This window comes from Hydra viridissima, unplaced genomic scaffold, assembly GCF_058129835.1.
Source record: "Hydra viridissima isolate aposymbiotic clone 2 unplaced genomic scaffold, HvirCarnegie_v1 scaffold_15, whole genome shotgun sequence".
NCBI lineage: Eukaryota > Metazoa > Cnidaria > Hydrozoa > Anthoathecata > Hydridae > Hydra > Hydra viridissima.
In genome coordinates this window covers 7,951,790-7,971,959 of record NW_028324314.1, presented here as the reverse complement: position 1 = coordinate 7,971,959, position 20,170 = coordinate 7,951,790, and the positions used below count along the sequence as shown (strand labels likewise).

General features: G+C 27.3%; 2 protein-coding genes across 2 annotated transcripts; one reads left to right on the top strand and one right to left on the bottom strand.

Moving 5' to 3' along the window:
* Positions 1-340: 340 nt before the first annotated feature.
* Positions 341-8,668, top strand: LOC145192810 (phosphatidylinositol-3-phosphatase SAC1-like). Its single transcript, XM_090073095.1, has 17 exons — positions 341-435; positions 831-934; positions 1,132-1,212; positions 1,359-1,486; positions 2,691-2,840; positions 4,015-4,074; positions 4,161-4,194; positions 4,874-4,954; positions 5,273-5,379; positions 5,755-5,841; positions 6,070-6,138; positions 6,395-6,480; positions 6,566-6,946; positions 7,233-7,326; positions 7,662-7,754; positions 8,063-8,123; positions 8,230-8,668. The coding sequence occupies exons 1-17, from the start codon at positions 407-409 to the stop codon at positions 8,379-8,381; spliced, it is 1,797 nt and encodes a 598-aa protein (XP_089929221.1). The 5' UTR covers positions 341-406; the 3' UTR covers positions 8,382-8,668.
* A 2,926-nt stretch (positions 8,669-11,594) lies between these two features.
* On the bottom strand, positions 11,595-19,895 carry LOC145192749 (uncharacterized). Its single transcript, XM_090072546.1, has 16 exons — positions 19,622-19,895; positions 19,375-19,436; positions 18,848-19,081; positions 16,760-16,843; positions 16,608-16,638; positions 16,229-16,257; positions 14,992-15,105; positions 14,273-14,371; positions 14,041-14,127; positions 13,560-13,632; positions 13,371-13,451; positions 13,193-13,219; positions 12,819-12,949; positions 12,139-12,324; positions 11,983-12,020; positions 11,595-11,845 (listed from the first exon to the last, which is right to left on the bottom strand). The coding sequence occupies exons 1-16, from the start codon at positions 19,761-19,763 to the stop codon at positions 11,692-11,694; spliced, it is 1,572 nt and encodes a 523-aa protein (XP_089928672.1). The 5' UTR covers positions 19,764-19,895; the 3' UTR covers positions 11,595-11,691.
* Between the last annotated feature and the right edge of the window lie 275 nt (positions 19,896-20,170).

Genomic DNA, 20,170 nt, shown 5'->3' with positions numbered 1-20,170 from the left:
AAACTTCTTTCATTTTTTAAAATACAGCAGTGCAAAATATCTTTCTTTGGATGATGCTATTCAATAAAAACTTAGATGTATAAGATGATATAAAGATTAGGAATTTTAGTACAATGACTATATGTAGTTTATCAGTAAACCAGCATTCTTTTACAGCAAAGTGAATAAAATAACCTTTGAGAAAAAATTAAGTTTTGAATATTTGTTACACGTGTAAATAAAGAATTATTATAATTACACTATTCATTTAAGTTTATGAGCTATCTATAACATTTAGGACAGTAATATTATATGTATGTCTACATATAATATTACTGTCCTAAATGTTATATTTTGCTTTTAAATTTATTTTGTTCTTCAGCAATTATTTACACAGAGTTCTGAAACCTGATCATCAGTGGATAACATGATGGGGATCTACAAAGTTTTAAGATTGTAACTGTCTTATGTTCCTTATTATTTGCATAATATATACATAAAAATGTGCAATGTAAGGATATACTAATCAATTAAAGGTTAAAAATTGAAGTATGTTTACAAATGTAGTAAATAAATTTTCATACACTAAATAAATTCATCGGCCAGAGAAATGAATTCATGGTTCATGAGAGATTTTTTTGTTGCAACAAATTTAACATAATCTCCTTCATGCTCTAAGATCAATACATCTTGAAATATATTCTATTATTTTTTATATGTTACTAACAAGAATATTTCCTTTTTTTTCATTTTTTTTTTTTTTTTAAATAAAAATAATTTTCTGAGATATTTTTCTTCATATATACTTTTATTTAACACAAACTTTAAACACTACATTTAAATACTTTTAGATACACTACCAATGAGAAGTTTTATGTGCAACCTCTAGTTCAACTTGGTGAAAACCCAAAAATTTTAGAAATTGATCGACTTACACATGAGCTGTTTCTTAATGGTGATAAATTTTTTTTATAGTTTCAAATAAGAGTATTTTTATTTAATGAAACTCAAAAAGAAAATATATTTAATAAATTTATTACTTTTAAATTTTATTTTATGCTTTTGCAGTTCTCTTGATTTTTTACAATCTTTTAATTACTTTGATCTCTTAATTTTTGTATTAAGTTATTTTCTATTTATTTATCTTTATAGAGAATAAAGGTCAAATTCCTCCAAGATCTGCAGAAGTAAGAGAAATTTATGGAATACTTGGGATTCTTCAGTTAATTGCAGGTTACTTTTTTGATAAATTTGTTGCATCTTTTATGTTAGTTATCTTTTTATAGTCTTATACTCAAATGGTTTACAAGTTTGCTTAATTTGATCAGAGTTAGATATCAGATATCTTAAAAACCTTAGGTTTTGTTTCTCCCCTTCAGGTCCATATCTGGTTGTTGTTTCAAAAAGAAAAATTGTTGGTCATGTTAATGGGGAAGAAATTTGGCAAATGAAAGAAGCTGATTTGATACCTTTTCCAAAAGGTACTATGCACCTCACAGAAAACCAGGTAATATATCTATAAAATAACCTAGCTGTATCTTGTTCTAGTCACTGTTGATTTAGTTTTCGTATTTTTATTTTTTGCCTAATCATGTCTTTTTTTTACTTACTGGTTGAAGCAATAGTTTTTTTTAAAAACAGGTAAAATATATTTTTGAAGCAGGTTCAGCTAATAATTTTGGTAAAAAAAATTTTTTTAGTTGTCAAGCTGCGAAAATACTCATGAGCAATTATGTAACGCAAAAAATTTCACGGTTTAGTTAATGATGTTAATGTAATTGTGATAAAAGTAATATGGAATGCATAGTATGTTTTGTGATGTTTTGAATCAAAGATTACCTTCTTACTGAACTATTTATTGGTTATAAGTAAGTTGGTTATAAACAAATCTCAATCAAAACATTTAGAAAAGTAAAAACTAAGTTGAAAGTGAACTTTGGTGTTATAGTTAAGGGTTTCAAGGGTTAGTTGACACATTTCCCTAGATACTTTATATCCTGTAATACCTATTTTGAACAAATCAAGATTCTATAATCATGACTTCCTCGTGTTTGTTTATTTAGTGATAGATGTGTAGGTCTGGTCAGTAATCTTTACCATCACGTTGAAAATTTTAAAATAAAAGCTAAGTGGCATTATTTTGCTATGAGCCATAAGAAAATAGTAATTTGATGGTGTTAACTTCATTGAATACCAATTCTGCTTATCTGATTAAGATGTATATGATTTGCATTAAAAAAAAACAAAATGATTTCCGAGAAATATATTATCAATTTTAAATTTATTTACGGTTTAAAAGCTAAAAATAAGTTTTAAAGCTATTTGTACTATTTTAAAACTGATTGGTTTGTTTATGGTAACACAATGTGATCTGATGTGTTTTTTAAAAGATTGTTTTAATAGCTACCTTTCTCTTTTCTACCAGAGTATAATTTAACATTTTTTTTGTTTAAATAAATCCAAAGATGTAAAGAAAATACTATGCCTAACCCACCAAATATAGCACTGAAAAAAAATTCTGAAAAATTATCTAACATATCTTTGAAAACATAGGTGACCAAATGCTAACTTCTTGTATGCATGTTTTTACAAAATAAGGTTGGATTTAAAACCTAATTGATTTTAAACATACAAATACATCCCACATTGATTTTATGTAAAATGACTCAAATGACTAATATTTGGATATATTTATTGCATATTTGTTTTAGATCAGGGATAACAGAGTTTTTGTTCAAATGGCACTGAGTGCTTTACAAACTGATGGCTTCTATTTTTCATACACATTTGATATAACTCATTCTGCTCAGAGGCTATTCAACACAAGCAGTGACTTTCAAGATGCACCTCTTTATGAAAGAGTAGGTGATATACATGCATACATACATACATACATACATACATACATACATACATACATACATACATACATACATACATACATACATACATACATACATACATACATACATACATACATACATACATACATACATACATATATACACACACACACATACATACATACATACATACATACATACATACATACATACATACATACATACATACATACATACATACATACATACATACATACATACATACATACATACATACATACATACATACATACATACATGCATGCATGCATGCATGCATACATACATACATACATAAATACATACATACATATGAGCATGAAATTTATGTATGTATCTATGTATGTATTATGTATCTGTATGTATGTATCTATGTATATATGTGCATACATAAAAACAAGTATGTATGCATACATGTTCTTGCTTGCTTAGTCAAGAAAATTTTTTTCTTGGTGTCAAAGGACTTTTCAGAAAGAATGTTTGGTATATTAACTTTATTGGTGTAATATTTATTTTAATATCATTTTAAAGTACTTGAAGGGTAAAGTTAAAAAAAGTATTGATACAGCGGCCAAATTTGTAAACTGCTACAAATGACTGAATTTATTTGTAGTATTTGTAAATTATATTAAACTCATTTTAGTATTAAACTCATTTGTAGTATTTGTAAATTATATTAAAGTTCTAATAATTAAAATTATTCAGACTGATACATAAAATTGCTCTTCATAGTTTGCACAAGTTGAGCAGATGCATGTTCTGTTTGCCTTGGGCTATATCTCTACCAGTTGATATTTTTCACATTTGAACTTTTGTTCAAATATGTGAAAAATACTCTATAATACTGAAATAGATTGTTTTAATTTAGTTTTGTTTAGTATTGTTTAATTATAAAAATATTTTATATTTTTCTACTTTAACATTAAAAATATTTGAAAAAAGTAAAATTGCCTGCAAGTTTACTTACAGTTAGTAGTCTTGCACTAAAATAACAGTTATATCATGTGCTTTTTGTTTGTTTTAACATGTTGTATCTTTTTAAAAAGTGCTCCTTGACATCAAGAAAAATCATATTCTAGGGGTTGCTCATCTTTATTGAGTCATAAGCCTTTTATTAGAACTTCAGATGAGAAACTAATTTTTTTTTTGTTAGGCAGATCATCGTTTTGTATGGAATCAAAGCATGCTGAATTTATTTATTGTACAACCTGAGGTAAAGTTTGTTTGCTTATGTTTTAAATAAATTTAAATTTAATTTATTTAATTTATTTAATTTAAAGAAACAGTTTACTTTCTCAGCTCAGCTCATTTGTACTTCCACTTATGCATGGATGTATCCTTCTCATTTAAAATAAAATTTTGGGAATTAGTAATGTTTTAGTCCCAAGTTTTATTACTGCCCATCTGGCTTAAGTTAATGGTGGTTGTTTTTGTTTATTATTTTAAATAAATTTACTATTTTTGTTGTAAAGTTCTTCAAAATGTTTCTAAATATAAATTTTAAAATCTTGTTTGTTTTTATTTTGATTGAGTATTTTCATATCGTTGCCACACTCATTATTGTCAAAAAGTAGGGATAGTGCCCTTTAAGCAGACCCAAAAGTGTCACATTCAACTGTCCAGAAACACAAATTTGAAAAAACCAACTATGAAACCTGTGGAAATAAATTGAATTTACTCCTGTTTTAAACATAGGTACTTATAACTGAGGGTATAAACATCAGCTAGGTATCCATCAATTCTCATTTGGATGCTTGTGAGCAGATTTAACAAGCATTTTTCTAACACAATTTTAAGCACAAAGACACTTCAACAATTTCAAAGTCAATTTATTTCTGCAAATGCTATACTTGCATTACAAAATTTGCATTTCTGGACAGTGGAATGTTTCTGCTTTCACTCCATGTAGGTGGCACTTTCAAATCAGCTCAAAAGGCACTATCCCTATTTTTGACAATAGTGCACTATTTTATTTGCCTGTAAATCAATAATTTTGCTTAACAAATACTTAGTTGTATCGATAAAAAAATGTTCCATCAAACAATACCCAATAGATTTTGTTTTGATATCTCGCAGAAGTTGTTACAGAGCAGGTGAGAGTTCTACTAGTTTGTACGATAAGGCAAACTACTGTGTAAATTCAATGCTCAGCAAACTTGATGCAAATTTTTTATTTAAGCTGCAAGAAAAGTGTTGTGTGGATTATTGTGAAATATTTTTTCAAGTAAAATGTGTTCATAGTAGCAGCTAGTTTTTTTGCCACAAGTTTTACCACAAGTTTTATCACAAGTTTTTGGAAATGATTTTATATTTAAAGGCCTTTATTTTTCAATTCTACTTCTTTTTAAAAGTTTTCACTTTAAAAAAAAAATGGACAAGAGCTAAACCCTGCAAAAAATTTTTTTAACTAGGTACTCGTTACAACATTAGAGGTTTGGATGAAAGTGGTGAGGTTGCAAACTTTGTTGAAACAGAGCAGCTGATAGCTTGCAACGGTGAAATAGCATCTTTCATACAGGTACTTTTTAATACAGACAGATAATTATGCATTTAAAATTGTAAAAAATATAAAGTACTAAAAGTATTATATTAAAAAGTTTGAATAAAATCTTTTTTCTAAAAGTTAATTACCTTGAAATAATATGACAACTATTCCATTTTTTCTTTTTTTAAAATAAAATTTAAAACTTTCATTTTTAAACTTCCTGCATCCAATTTATTAATTTTTAATGTTTTTGCTATAGTTTTAGTTAGAAGTTCTGTTCAAGAAATTTTATTTCTATTCACAATTTCCTAATTTTTTCATCAAAATAGTTTATTCTTTTACTTTATGAAGCTATATATTTTTTTTGTTGCTGTTTTGGTTTAAATAACTTTATAGTTTTTTTTATAGACTCGAGGCTCTATACCACTGTATTGGTCACAGTACCCTACTATAAAGTATAAACCTATACCAATGCTTATGCCATCTTGCAACCATGTAAGTTATTCATTTTAGCATCAAAGCTAAATATTGCTGAAATATCTTCTTTTAATGCTGGTAGAATTTATTGCTTGCATTTATATTTGGCTTTAGGTGTCTGACATAAGAGTCTTTTACATGTTGAGGAGAATTACATGTTGAGTATTCATTAGGATAATTTCATCTCAAAAGTAGGCTGTATTTATCTTTTTTTTTTTTTAATTATTATTATTATTGCTATTACAGGTAGAGGGTTTTAAGCGTCATATTGATAGTCAACTTGTTTATTACGGAAAACAAATTCTTGTGAATTTAGTAAGTTTTATCATTATTCTAATTTTAGATTATCTGTGCTTATCGTCCCACTTCAAAAATAAATGTTGATCTTGTTGTTTTTTTTAAATGGTTAGAGACAGCTCTAGCATGTAAACTTGATAAAAAAATTTCTTATATAGATATTCTCATAACATTTCCAGAACAAAATTTGCACTAATTGTTGCTATTGTTGATAAAAATGGTAAAAAATCAAAAGGTCTGTAGAGAATATTTTCTTTATTGTTTTTTGTTTTAGATTGATCAGAAAGGGTCAGAAAAGGTGATAGGTGACAAATTTAAAGATACAGTTCTCCAAAGTGGTTACAATGAGATACAGTTGAAGTTTGTAATTTCTTATTTATTAGTTTAGTTATTTGTTTTAGAGTATATGTTTAGAATTGCTAATGACTTGTTTTGTATTTTTTAGATATGTGCCGTTCGATTTTCACAAGGAGTGTAGCAAAATGCGTTGGCATCGTCTTGACATCCTTTTAGATCAACTGAAAAGCTCAATTTTCATGATGTCTTATTTTAGAGTTAACCGTGATCGTAATGTTGTTGAGCAACAAAACGGTGTTTTCCGCACAAACTGTATAGACTGTTTAGATCGTACTAATGTTGTACAAAGTGTGATTGCACGATATGTTCTTGAGAAGCAGTTACAAGCTATAGGGGTTCTTGGAGTTGAAAACCATATAACAGATTATTCAGATTTTGAGTATATATTTAAAAATGTGTGGGCAGACAATGCTGATATGATTGCACATCAGTATACTGGGACAGGAGCATTAAAGACAGACTTCACTAGGTTTTGTATTGAATTAATTTTACTAAGATTTATTAAGGATTTGTTTTTTGTTTTTTTTTAAATAAAAACAATGTTAGAACTTGTTTTGTATTTATTTTATTTAGTTATGTTTAGTCTCTTGGTTTTAGGCACCAATATTGATATATGCAACAATAATATTAACATATACAAACATAATTATTAATCAACAAGTTAGTGCTACTTTTTTAAACTGATTAATCATCATACAGGCTTTAAAGAAAATTGTTGTTAAGATTTTTTGTCAAATGTAGTTTGATAATTTTAGAACTGGTAAACGATCAGGCTACGGCATACTACAAGATGGTTTAAATTCGCTAATAAGATATTACAAAAATAATTTCGCAGATGGCTTTAGGCAGGTACTTGTTATAGTTATTTTTTTTGTTTGTTTGTTGTGAAGGTTCATAAGATTTTTTTTATTTGTTTGTTGTGAAGGTTCATAAGATTATTTTTTTTATTTGTTTGTTGTGAAGGTTCATAAGATTATTTTTTTTATTTGTTTGTTGTGAAGGTTCATAAGATTATTTTTTTTGTTTGTTTGTTGTGAAGGTTCATAAGATTATTTTTTTTATTTGTTTGTTGTGAAGGTTCATAAGATTATTTTTTTTATTTGTTTGTTGTGAAGGTTCATAAGATAAGTTTACAAATTAATGTAACTTTTACTTATTGCTTTATACTTCTATATTTTTTTCAGGATGGAATTGACTTTATTCTAGGAAATTATCACATATCTGTTAATGATAAAGTTTCACCCTTACAAGTTAAAACTGGTTATAAATTTCTTGCTGTGAGTTTTACTAGATTTTTTTTTTCAGTATAAATTTAGATGGGGTTCATATTATTATCATTATTATTTATTTATTATTATTATTATTATTATCATCATCATCATCATCATCATCATCATCATCATCATCATCATCATCATCATCATCATCATCATCATCATCATCATCATCATCATTATTATTGTTATTATTATTATTATTATTATTATTATTATTATTATTATTATTATTATTATTATTATTATTATTATTATTATTATTATTATTATTATTATTATCATCATTATTATTTGTTTTTACTTTGTAGCTACCTGCAATTTTGTTAATTGGTTTTTCGATGTTCATCATTAGTCTTCTTTTACCTGCAAGTGAGTAAATAATTTTTTGAATGAATTTTTCATGCACTCGACCAACACTTGACCAACTGCCAATATAATTAATTTGTGCATAAAAATGCTTGTTTTCGTTTTTCAGCGGATTTCCGTTTGCAACTTACTTACGTTTTGTTCTGGGGAGTTGCTTGCTTAATAACATTATACTTCGTTTCGTTATATGGCACTGAATTTGTGGATAAACCTCGCCTGATTCACAAATGGGACAAAGCTGTAAAACCTCAATCTGATTAACATCTATTAATAGTTTGCAAAAGTTTTCTTTTAGAAATGAACCCATATGAAAAATTTTTCGAAAAAGAAAATTTTTATTAATGAAGGTTTTTTTAAGTACCTTCATTTTACACTTCCTAATTCGATTTTTTTTTTTAGTTTTCGAACGAATGTTACGTGTTTTCTAATTTTCCAAATGCCCTTTGCCTTAAAAATATTTCTTTGCTTTGTTTCGTATTGTACATAAAATTTGTTAAATTTTAAGAAAGAATTTTTTTCAACGCTAACATAGCAATCAACATTGCAAATGTTTCTTTTCATTTCGTTTTTCCGAAAAAGAACTCCAATTCAAATGAAAAATCTTTACTCTTTCAATATATTTCAATATGTTTGTATTTTGTATCAAAGAGTTGCAAAGGTATACGAGTTGTTCTAAATCGAAAAGTTTTTTACTGAATGGAAATTTATTAGGGGTTCACTAACAAGACCTCTGGATAATATATTTTTATGTGTTTTATATTTAAGTCAATGACACCACTTCTTAGTAACAGATTGTATTATGATTCACGTTTTAGTTTTTTAACAATTCTTTGCGTGGGCAATAACAATTCCAGTTGGCTTTAATTGATTTCTTATTTCGAGAGAAAATTTTATCTACAGCTCCTTCGATTAAATTATCAATCGATTTAATATCACTAACCTTTTCATATCTTGCTGCTTTTTACTGATCATCATGAAACCCTAATGATTATACTTAGACTAATAGAACGAGAACCACCTGAATAAAGTTAAACCCAAAATTTGGGCTTTAGTTTTAGGACACCTAATGGACTATTAGATGTCAAAAAATATTTTTACTGGTCTTTAGATATAAATACTCGAAAATTTAGAAATTGTTTAATGACAACCTGATATCAATGCTGAATAAATCTGATATCTTAAATCCAGCAGATCTTAATGTTACTAATCTTCGTTCTATTTCATTTATAACAAAGTCTCCAGCAGCACTAGTCATGGGCAAAATTAATTTGCACTTAGCATTAATTTCTTAAGACCTACAATCATAAAGACATTTTACCTGTGTAGAGGTTACTTTCGATAATCTATGCAATTATTCTACCATTGTGATATTCAAAAGATTACCGTAGATGTGTTTCATCAAGAAAGTGAGCACAGCTTTTTCAATAAAAATAACATAAGCCTGAGGCAATATTTTTGCAAAAATGCAAAACGCAATAAACAGTTACAACTAAAAAATGATACAAATTTTGAGGCTCCCTTATTATCCTTCATGACCCTGTGATCACTCATGCATTATTGCATTATAAAGCATATTTAATCTAAATAATTTTTAAAAAAGCGATTTAAAAATTTTTTCATTTTAAAGCAGAAAAAATGTCAAAAAACACCATTTGTAGATTAATTCAACAAGCAAAGAAAAGATTAGGATCAAAAAGAAGGATTAGAAGTGGAAGAAAACTGAAAATAATGGATACCAAAGGGAAGCGAAAATTATATACGTGTGTGTGTGTGTGTTTACTTTTTTAATAGGAAAATTTCAAAGAATCAGTACAACTACTTAAAGGAATGTTTACAAAAAAGAGTAATATCATTTATAAAACAACATCACGTAGACAATAATTACATCTTTTAGCCAGATCAAACAAAAGCTCAAAAAGATCAAACAAGAGCTCATTATGCTAAAAGTATGATTAACTAGTTGAACGAAAATAACCTAGATCTCGTCCGTAAAAATGAAAATCCTGTAAATGTACCTGAATGTTGCCAAATAGAAAATGTTTAGGCTATTTTAAAACAGCAAGTATACAAGATTAATCTACCAAAGGATACATATATGGATATGAACCTAATACAACGGCTTTTTTCGCCAACACTTGAAAAAACTCTTTTTGAATTTTAACTTTATGTTAAAATTTGAATTTTAACATAAAGCTAAAATTCAAAAAGAGTTTTTTTATTCGTAACCCTTTACTTGAGAAGAATATGGTGAATAAGCTTTAGGCGTTAAAAACAATTTTGAGGGTTTGTTCTTCGCATCAAAAGAATTTTTTCAGCGACGCTGTATGCAGTACCAAATTACAATAGAAAACAATTTTCTCTACTCTTATGCAACTCCATATAAAGCAAACCATTTGTAAATGCAATCATGTTAAACTCATTGTGGTTATCATCGATCATAACAGATATTCAAACGATGCCAATATGACGTCTATGCTCGCAAGAAACATGTTGTAGATGTGTGCAACCCCCTTGCCAATTATTGAAATTTTCAATAATTGGCAAGGGGGTTGCACACACCTGCAACAAAGCTTCCATTCAAAATAATTTAGTAAATGCTATCAAGGGATTCCGTGGCTATTAAAAGATTTACCACAAAGAAGAATATGGCTTCCTTTAATGAGGAACGTGATTAAATTAAAGGTCTTGTAAAAATGTGCACAAGAAAACTGTTGAATTTCAGCATAAAAAAGGTCTTGTAAAAAATGTGCACAAGAAAACTGTTGAATTTCAGCATAAAAAAGTTTGCAAAACATCTTGTTACAGCCTAATGAATTCCAAAAAAACTTTCAATCACAAGTTGAATTGTGCAAATCACTCGAAAGCCACTTTATAAAAATTTGGATTAAACTCTTAACTGAAAAGGATGATAGAGAATGTTCTATTTTTTGTAATCCTATATAAGAAATAGGACTTTATGAGTTATCGATACAAATTATCCAAGTATACACTTAGCTAATTTGTATTAATGACTCATTGGTATAGTTAGCCATGATCTAGATTTTCTAAAATATAAATCTGAAAACGACCAAAATGGTAGAAAAATCAGAAGAACATATCACGCTTTTCTTGTTTTTATATTTTTATGTTTATTTGTACATAATTTAAGGAGTGCTGTATGTGTACAAAATGGCAGCTTTATCATAAAAAGACAATTTTCCAAACAAAAACGAAAAATGACTTGTTACAAATCGTTAAAAATTAAAATATTTTTTTTTGTGACATGGTTAATAAATAATTACTCGTTACAGAAATTTTTTATAAATGCAAAAAAGTATGAAATGTAGAGTGAATAAAAAATTTTATTGCATGTACTACAGATTGAATGTCGAGCTCTTTAGTTGAAAGCTTTGCACTTAAGTTTTAAAATACCTACAAATAGTGAAACTAAATCTCATTAAGAATTCTTAACCTAAAAACGGTTAAACAATCATAAAATAATTGCTATCGATGTTTTCAAGCAAATAAAAATAAAGACCATAACAAGAATGCAAAGGCTTGGACTCAAAGAGACCACACATCTGCATATCATTCATATCTCAAAGGAAGGCTTTGGTTGGATCAGCTGGTGGTATACATCAGGCGTAATGGAAATAACTTGCGATTTTGGTCTTTCTCTAACTATTGGTTTACTTATTTGTCGAATCGGTAACTTTGGAGATTCGCGGGAATTTTCCGATTTCAACCTAAACCAACCAATTAAAGTCTCATTAAACGTAAGTGAATAAAGAAATCAGTCGGTTAAACAAACGATTGTTGGTTTTTATAATGCAATAGCTCCTGCTTCATCAAAAATAAGCATACAAATTCAAAGCTTACTCACCTGGTATCATGCTTTTTGGCTATTTTTAAGAAAGACATCTTTAAAGAAAAAAAGGTAAATATGAATTAGTAGTAAAAAAAAAGAAAACTTTCATAAAAAACGATCAGATCAAAGAGATTCACCATAATTACGGAAGTACTTGGGAGTAATTCTTACCGATCTTTGAGAAACGGCGCTTACTGACTTTAGGTGAGATCTGGTTAGTTCAGGGGTGCTACTAGGACTTATCTCAGTGTCAGAACTACCGATACTTCTTTGACGCATATTGGAGACAGGAATCAATGAGTTATGGCGAATAACGACATCAGAAGCTGTAATATCAAGGGTACACTTGGAGGTACACTTCATAAAATATACTTTTGATCATCGTTAAAAAAATCATTTTTATGGGACGTCTTAGTGACCGTTTGCAAAGAAATAATAAGAAATTGCACAATATAAAATCTGCATATATCTGACTAAAATATCTATTCGTACATAAAAATATATATAAAATTATATATATATATATATATATATATATATATATATATATATATATATATATATATATATATATATATATATATATATATATATATATATATATGTCTAGAAAATCACGAAAAATTAAATTACAAGAAAACCGGCTATCAAAAAAACCCTCTAAGTAATATTTTGAGACGATAAGACCTCTAAGTAATATTTTGAGACGATAGATTTTCTTAAATACTAACGTTAATGGAGTTGACAGCCACACACGGAGTCAAAAAGATATTCATTAAAAATTCAAGTAAATTTAAAAAAAGAGATATTTAAGAGATATTTAACAATCTTTTTTAAGTCCTGAATGTTTAAGGCGGAACAGATTCTTGTCTTAACGCTTTTGACATTTTGGGCTTGATGGGCGGAGATATATTAATCGAGTGTTGATTCTGTAAAGAACCTCGTCTTTCAAGGATGGCATTCGACCTTACCCAATCTGGTTCTATTGGAAAAAGAAAAAAGAAATACTTACGTGGCGAAGAAAATAAGATTGGAACTTTAAACTACTAAATTTTCTTATAAATTTTCTTATAAATTTTCTTTTAAATTTAGAAATGTGAACGGTGAACTCCTTTAACGAAAGTAGTTTTATTTAAATACAAAAAAATACAAAAAAACAAACGCAAAACAAAAAAATCTTAAAAGCAATTTTTGAAAATAAAAAACTTGAAACTGAAGCACCAACCAAGAATTAATGATCTCCCTAGCTTTCCTAAAAAATGAAAAAAAATGAAAATAATTACAATAATGTAATGTAAGTTTAAACAACATAACATAAACATAAATATTTTGCAACATTATTTCTTAAAATTTTTGATAAACAGAATTACATATAAGAGCTGATTATATATATAAGAGTTTACTTTGAACATCAGAAAGAACTGTGTCTTTAACAACATCTTTTGGTTTTTTTCCACTGTGATCACGACTATGTATGTTAGCACCTAGTTTAAATAGCAGATGATGCATTAAAAGAGAATGGAGTAAATTCAAACCTGGGACAGAAATTTCTACAACTACAAATTTTTGCTTAGAAAATTAAAATAACACACCATAAAGTTCGATTAATTGCACAATGACTTGGTTGTGGCCACTGATAGCTGCTAAGTGAAGCGGAGTATATCCCTAGTAGGTAAAAAAAAAGAGGAAAAAAAAATTAATCTTTTAAATGTTTTATCTCAACAACTTGATAAATTTAATATAAATACAAAATATTTTTTAAATATTTATAAAAGCAACTCATACCATCTAACCAGAATCCAATCCAAAATATAAAAAGAAAACAGATCGTAACATAAATATAAAAATTATTTCTTTTCTTTTCTTTTTTTTTTTTTAATACAAACAAAATTCATAAGTGTTTTAAAAAAGAATTTTGTAATATACCTTTATCACAGCAATAAACATATTTACTTACATGCTGCAATGAGCCAAGCATAAAATGAAAAATAAAAACATATTTAAGAAAGATAACAGATAGTACAAAAACACTATTTTAAGGCTTCATATATTTACTTAATCATATAATTTTACCGATTTGCAGTGAATATCAGCACCAGCAGAAATAATGAACTTTACCATATCAGGACGACCAAGTTTAGCAGCCCAATGAAGTGCTGTCTACAAGAAGAAAAAAAAAAACAAACAAAAAACAAACTTAACCAACCTCCTCCCTCTGTCTAATTTTACATAAGACTAAAGAATATATTTTATTTGTTAAATATATTTAAGGTAGAAAAAAAAAAAAATACAATTCTTCACTTACATACTTAAAAACCAAAGTAGTATTTGAGATCATCAGCAAGAGTAAATGAGCATTGAGCAATGAGCATATAAAAAGAAATTGAAACATTAAGAGATTTAGCTAATGATAAACTCTGTTGCTTCTAGTTGTTCTTAAATTTAAAACCATGATAAGCCACTGAAGCTGCTGATTTAATGCTTCATTTTTTACAATAATTTTGGACTCTAGTCTGTAAACAAGACCTTAAATTTGAATGTATTTTATATGGACAAAAAAGTTACAATTGAAACAACAACCTTTTACAGACTAAAGTATTAAATATTAGCTCAAATTAAATGTAACAGCATCATAGAATGTAACAGCGTCATAGAATTCAAAAAAACATAGTCAACTTAAACTAATATTATAGAAACTTAAAAAATCATTTGCAATATTTTCATTACAAAAAAAGAAAGAGAAAAAAAAACTTACACCCTGCAAAAAACCATGTCATCAAATGTTGTCATCAAATGTTGGCAGGTTGAAATAAGAAAAATAATTCAGATAATTAAAAGTGAATTAAATAAAAAACGTAATTGTAAAAATTTTATAATAATGAATAGTTAATGTTATATATAACAGGAATGGCAGGTTGTATCATTATTGACTTTTCAAAAACAAAAGCAACTTATTTAAACTTTGAAAACATATATAACATATGTATATATAACACTACATATTCATCAAAACTTATCACAAACCATAATAAAATCCTTTTTGTTGATTAATTTGGGATGGTCTTTTAAAATCGCAGTGAGTTTGTTTAAATTTCCATTGCATGCAGCCAGCATCCACTCTTTTTCTTCCGGGAGCATCTAAAGAATTACAATGGAATAATGATGATGATGTTAGAGGCTGTGAACATCATTTGAAAAAAATTATTCATGATATCATAAAGGTGGATTATTTTTGAAAAGTGATTTGCATTTAAAGCAAATATTTTATTGAGATTGGTAAGACCTGATGGTTTAAAGTAAAACAATATTTTTTACAAAATGTTTTGAAACTAAAACTGTAAACCTGAACACCCAATCACAAATTTTTAAACTACCTGAACATCCAATCACAAATCAATAATTTGTTTGGTAACTAGATTGAAGTAAATGATGCTGATTTGTTTATTAAGCTTTCTACTTTTAGGTAAATATTATCTTCAATTCATGCGTGTAAAAAAAAAAATCCTAAATCTCAATTATGGATGTTCAAAAGGATATTCTATTTAAATTGACACTGACAAACATGTCATTACCATAACCTTAATTTTATCAAGAAGCAAAAATTAAAAATTACAATTAATTTCATTAAGCCAATTTGTCTTTTTTTTTTTGTCTTTATTCTGATCATTATGAAATTAGCTACTTATACTACTTATAAATCCATTACTTACTAAACCTTTTTATTTTGTACAATGAAGTATTTTACCATTATTTGTTACTAGTGTTTATTCAAATGTGATTGTTATAACAATACAAAAATATCAATGCTTGATTTAACAAGTTTGTACATTTTGGAAAATTAAACCCACTCAAGTTAATTAAAGAGTGTGTGCTAAGGGGTTAATTATAGTATTCATGTTTTTGATATTTCAGGCTTTCTACTGAAAAAACTTTACATAAGGTATGCCAGCTTCACAAAATCCTTAGTAAGTTTTTAGGAAATTAGATCAAATCTAATGTTAGTCACTTGGGAGCAGTATATATTTAAAACTTTTTTTGTTGATGCAAGAAAAATGTACCAAATTTATTTAAAGTTCAAGACGATGGATGTCAAACTTTTTTAACTTTTACAAGAAAAAACAACATTTTTGGATAACTTTATGTTTGAATCTTTCTGATATTAAAAAGAAATCTTTTTGAATTTTGAATTGAATCTTTCTGATATTAAAAAAATGAAATACTTATGAAATTACAATCAATTCATACAACAGAAACAACTTACATCTAAACCATCATTAAGACCGATGACATCTAAAAAAGAAAATTTATCCTATAAAAATTTGCATTGACACATATATTATTCATTTTGATAACAAATACAGAAAAAAATAACTGTAGTAAGTTTTAAGCAGTTCTAATAAATCATTTTTTAATTGCTAAAATCTTATTTCATTTCATATCATAAATCATGTTAATATACAATCCAAAATTTCATGAGAATTATTTTTGCTATCTTTGTGTGGTTTTATAGTATAAAAGTTTTTGTTAAAAAATATTTGCAATTCAAAACTAAAGTTTTTTGGTATTGATCCATTTAAATGGAAGAGATAATTCAATACTAAGATATTTCATAAAATAGAAACAAGAATCCAATGTTATACCTTCAATGTCATCAACTTCTTCTTCTACTAACTAAAGAAGTTATGAATTCAAAATTTACCAAACATATCAAATAACCAAAATGTTACAGTAATCAAATGAATAAAATACAGAGCTTTCAAATTTAGGAAGAAATGTTTAAAGCAGAAATTACCATAGTATTTATAGAATCCATGCTTGGAGTACACTGCATTCTATAGGATAAACTGTTCTGCGATGATGCCACTGATAATCGTGACTATAACAAAAAATCATCACAGTTAATAGTCTTACCCCCAGGAATACTGTCTTTAAGTGTAAATGAGGTATCTGCAGTTGGGATGAAATGGAGATCCAGCATACAGACATTCTTTTTTTTTTTTTTTGAAACAGATGTCAAGATTTTCTTCTGTAGTTTTGCATTATTTTGGATGTCACAATTCTTTTAATAAAAACAACTTTTTTTATGTTTGTTATTTCAATACAGATTTATTTGGAAAACATACAGAAAATATAGTTCTCCATCTCTGAATATATTTTTACTAAGAAATTTAAGAAGATATAGCAGTACTGTAGTACTGAGTACTGAGTTACAGATACATCAAAGTATGTTTAGTTAAAACTTAATGTTTTTTTTTTAAAAAAAAAAAAAAGTAAATTGAATAGAAAAGTTGCACAATAAATATCATGAAAAAAAAAAAAAAATGCTGTGGTACACAAACCAGTTAAAAGCAAATGACAGACAAGTTTTTCCAAAATTTACTTTCTTTTATCTGTACCACCCCTCAACTGAAATGGTTAATTTAGAAATAAAACCATTCTGTTTTTTTTAAGTAAAACTTTAACAATCAAGATCAACACCTTTTCCACATAAATTTTTTTTATACTTATGACTAATTAAACCACTTTCCACTGTGACTTTAACCATGTGATGCAAACATGGCCTTATTTCCAGTCATAAAAATCAACTAAGTTCCAAAACATAAAATTTCCCAGAGTTAGCTGTTTGGATTACACAAAACACTCTCTAAAAAAGAGCTTCCAGACATGAATGTGTGGCTTAAAGTGCTTTGTGGGTATTAAGCTACATGTTAATGTAATTTTAATTACATAAACCAACTATCTAAATCAGAGTCATTGTGAGAACCTCCCAGAGATCATCAAGTAAAATTTCAATATAAACCTCTTTATAGGGTTGATATGCAACTTTGGAAACTTCAGGATGAGTGGTGATGTTAGTCAGATTGTGATTTTATTCATAAACTATTTCAACACTTGCTACTATTCCAGATAGCTCAGCAATCAAACTTTAAAGATCAGTTAATGATTGTCTCGATTGAACCCACAGATGATAGTCTGGCACCACTTGCAATTATTTCCACATTATTTTTTTATATTTGATCAAATTATAATCTTCCACAATTAACATTTTAAAATTTTTTATTTTTCTGACAGCATTCTTTAAAATATTACTTCTCCAAAGATGTCTTTAAGATCTTTTGATGTCATACTAAATTTATTTTGAATAAAGTTATATAAATTTAATAATCCAATATCAACATCAAAAGAAAGATTTTGCTTTAAGCCAAATCTAACACACCCATTCAAAAGCAAACAACTTTAAGCTCAAACAACAGTATTATAAAGCCATACAACATAGGTAACTGGTATATACCACTGTATTACTTTAGTAAACTATTACCCCAAAATCCTTAAGTAAATTGCTCTAATTCTTTAAAATATGTAGATATTGTTTCTCCTATTAAAATACTTTATTTACTGCCACCATGATTTTATTCACACAAAATACACTTTGAATGTTACTATTAACAAAAGTTTAATGAATTATAATACATGAAAACTACATTTGGGGACTGATTTATGAAAGTGATATACTGTATAACTATAAATCTCATAAAGCCCAAATAAACTAAATTTTTGTGAACACTTTTGTATTCATTTAATACTCATTTATACACATGATAAATTTCATTCATACATTGATATTTTTTACTGTCAAAAGACATTAGACCATTATCACATAGGATCTATCTCAAATCCAAAATAATACTGTTAAGTTCATAAAACTGGTTTCATACAAAATTCTACTATACGTTAAAACAGCATGTGAATGAACTTAAAAAACTAAGTTATGTTAAAAAACTTTTTATAAGACATTTTATTTTATTGCTTTTTAAAAAAAAATACTGTGTAAATAGGTCTGTTTTAGACTTAAGAAATTTTATTTTAAAAACTTGTTTACCGAAATATCAGAAACACCAGAATCTGAGTGAAGAGTATTAGAGCTATGCTGAGAAACAGAATCCTCGTCATCACTTGTCTCTTTTGAGGATCCTCTGTCAACTGACTGCAGAAAATCATAGCGTGATTTTACAAGAGCATTGCGTACTGAAACTGGCCGTTGAGCTTTCCGATTAATCATTGATGTTGGAAAATGTTCCTGGGCTTGCTTTATAAGAACAATATACTTCTCTCCCTGAAGAATTAAAAGTGTCTTCACAAAAATATTAACACAAATAGATTTAAAAACATTAAAAAACAACCCTTTCTTATGTATGTATGTATGTATGTATGTATGTATGTATGTATGTATGTATGTATGTATGTATGTATGTATGTATGTATGTATGTATGTATGTATGTATGTATGTATGTATGTATCTATGTATGTATCTATGTATCTATGTATCTATGTATCTATGTATGTAAGAGATGGATGGATAGATGGATACATAAATGCATATATGCATATATAAGAAAAAGGTTTACATTTTCAGTTTTTACAGCAGTAATCAACTGCAGAATTTCCTTAAATTCTTGACGAGCTCGAACTAAAAATAAAATAAAACAAATTTATGAATAATATTGTATATTGCTTGATTAAATCGTGGGAATAGAAAGCACATACTTATACATAAAACTAATCTGATTATTATTTTTAAGAAAAATTGAAAAACTGTCTTAATACTGCTTGTGTACGAACAAAGAGATTGACAGAAAAGACACAAATTCTTGCCTTTTGTTGAAGGAGTACTTAGTTGGACTCGAAACTCATTAACAAGTTCAGTTTGTTTTACTTTTCCGTTGTTTTTTTGAAGAAATTCCCTAACTGCTTCTACCGATATGATGTTGTCAGATTCATTTTCTTTATTTGTCATTTTAAAACATTATAAATTTGACAAAATAAAGGGTTTGATTTTTCTGTAATTTGATTTTCCTTCGATGTAAGCAGCGAAGTTAAACATTGTGATTAAAAATATTTGATTAAATGTATCCGCATTTTACGGAACCAACAATTATGTGCACGTGTTACAAAATGTCAACAATATTTTTTATTTATTTATTTATTTATTTTTTTCCACGAACAAAAGTAATCATCAAAGATCAGATTTTCTTGTTAATTAGGAATCTTTAATTGGTTTAACTGTAGCACGTTAGATTTCCTAAAACAGTAATGAGTTAGATTTACGCGTTGATGAGCTTTCCATAGTCAGTAAAAACATGACGGAGGAGGAGCTGGAGGAGGACATTGGGAGTTGGTTGGGTTCTAGAACACAAATCATCT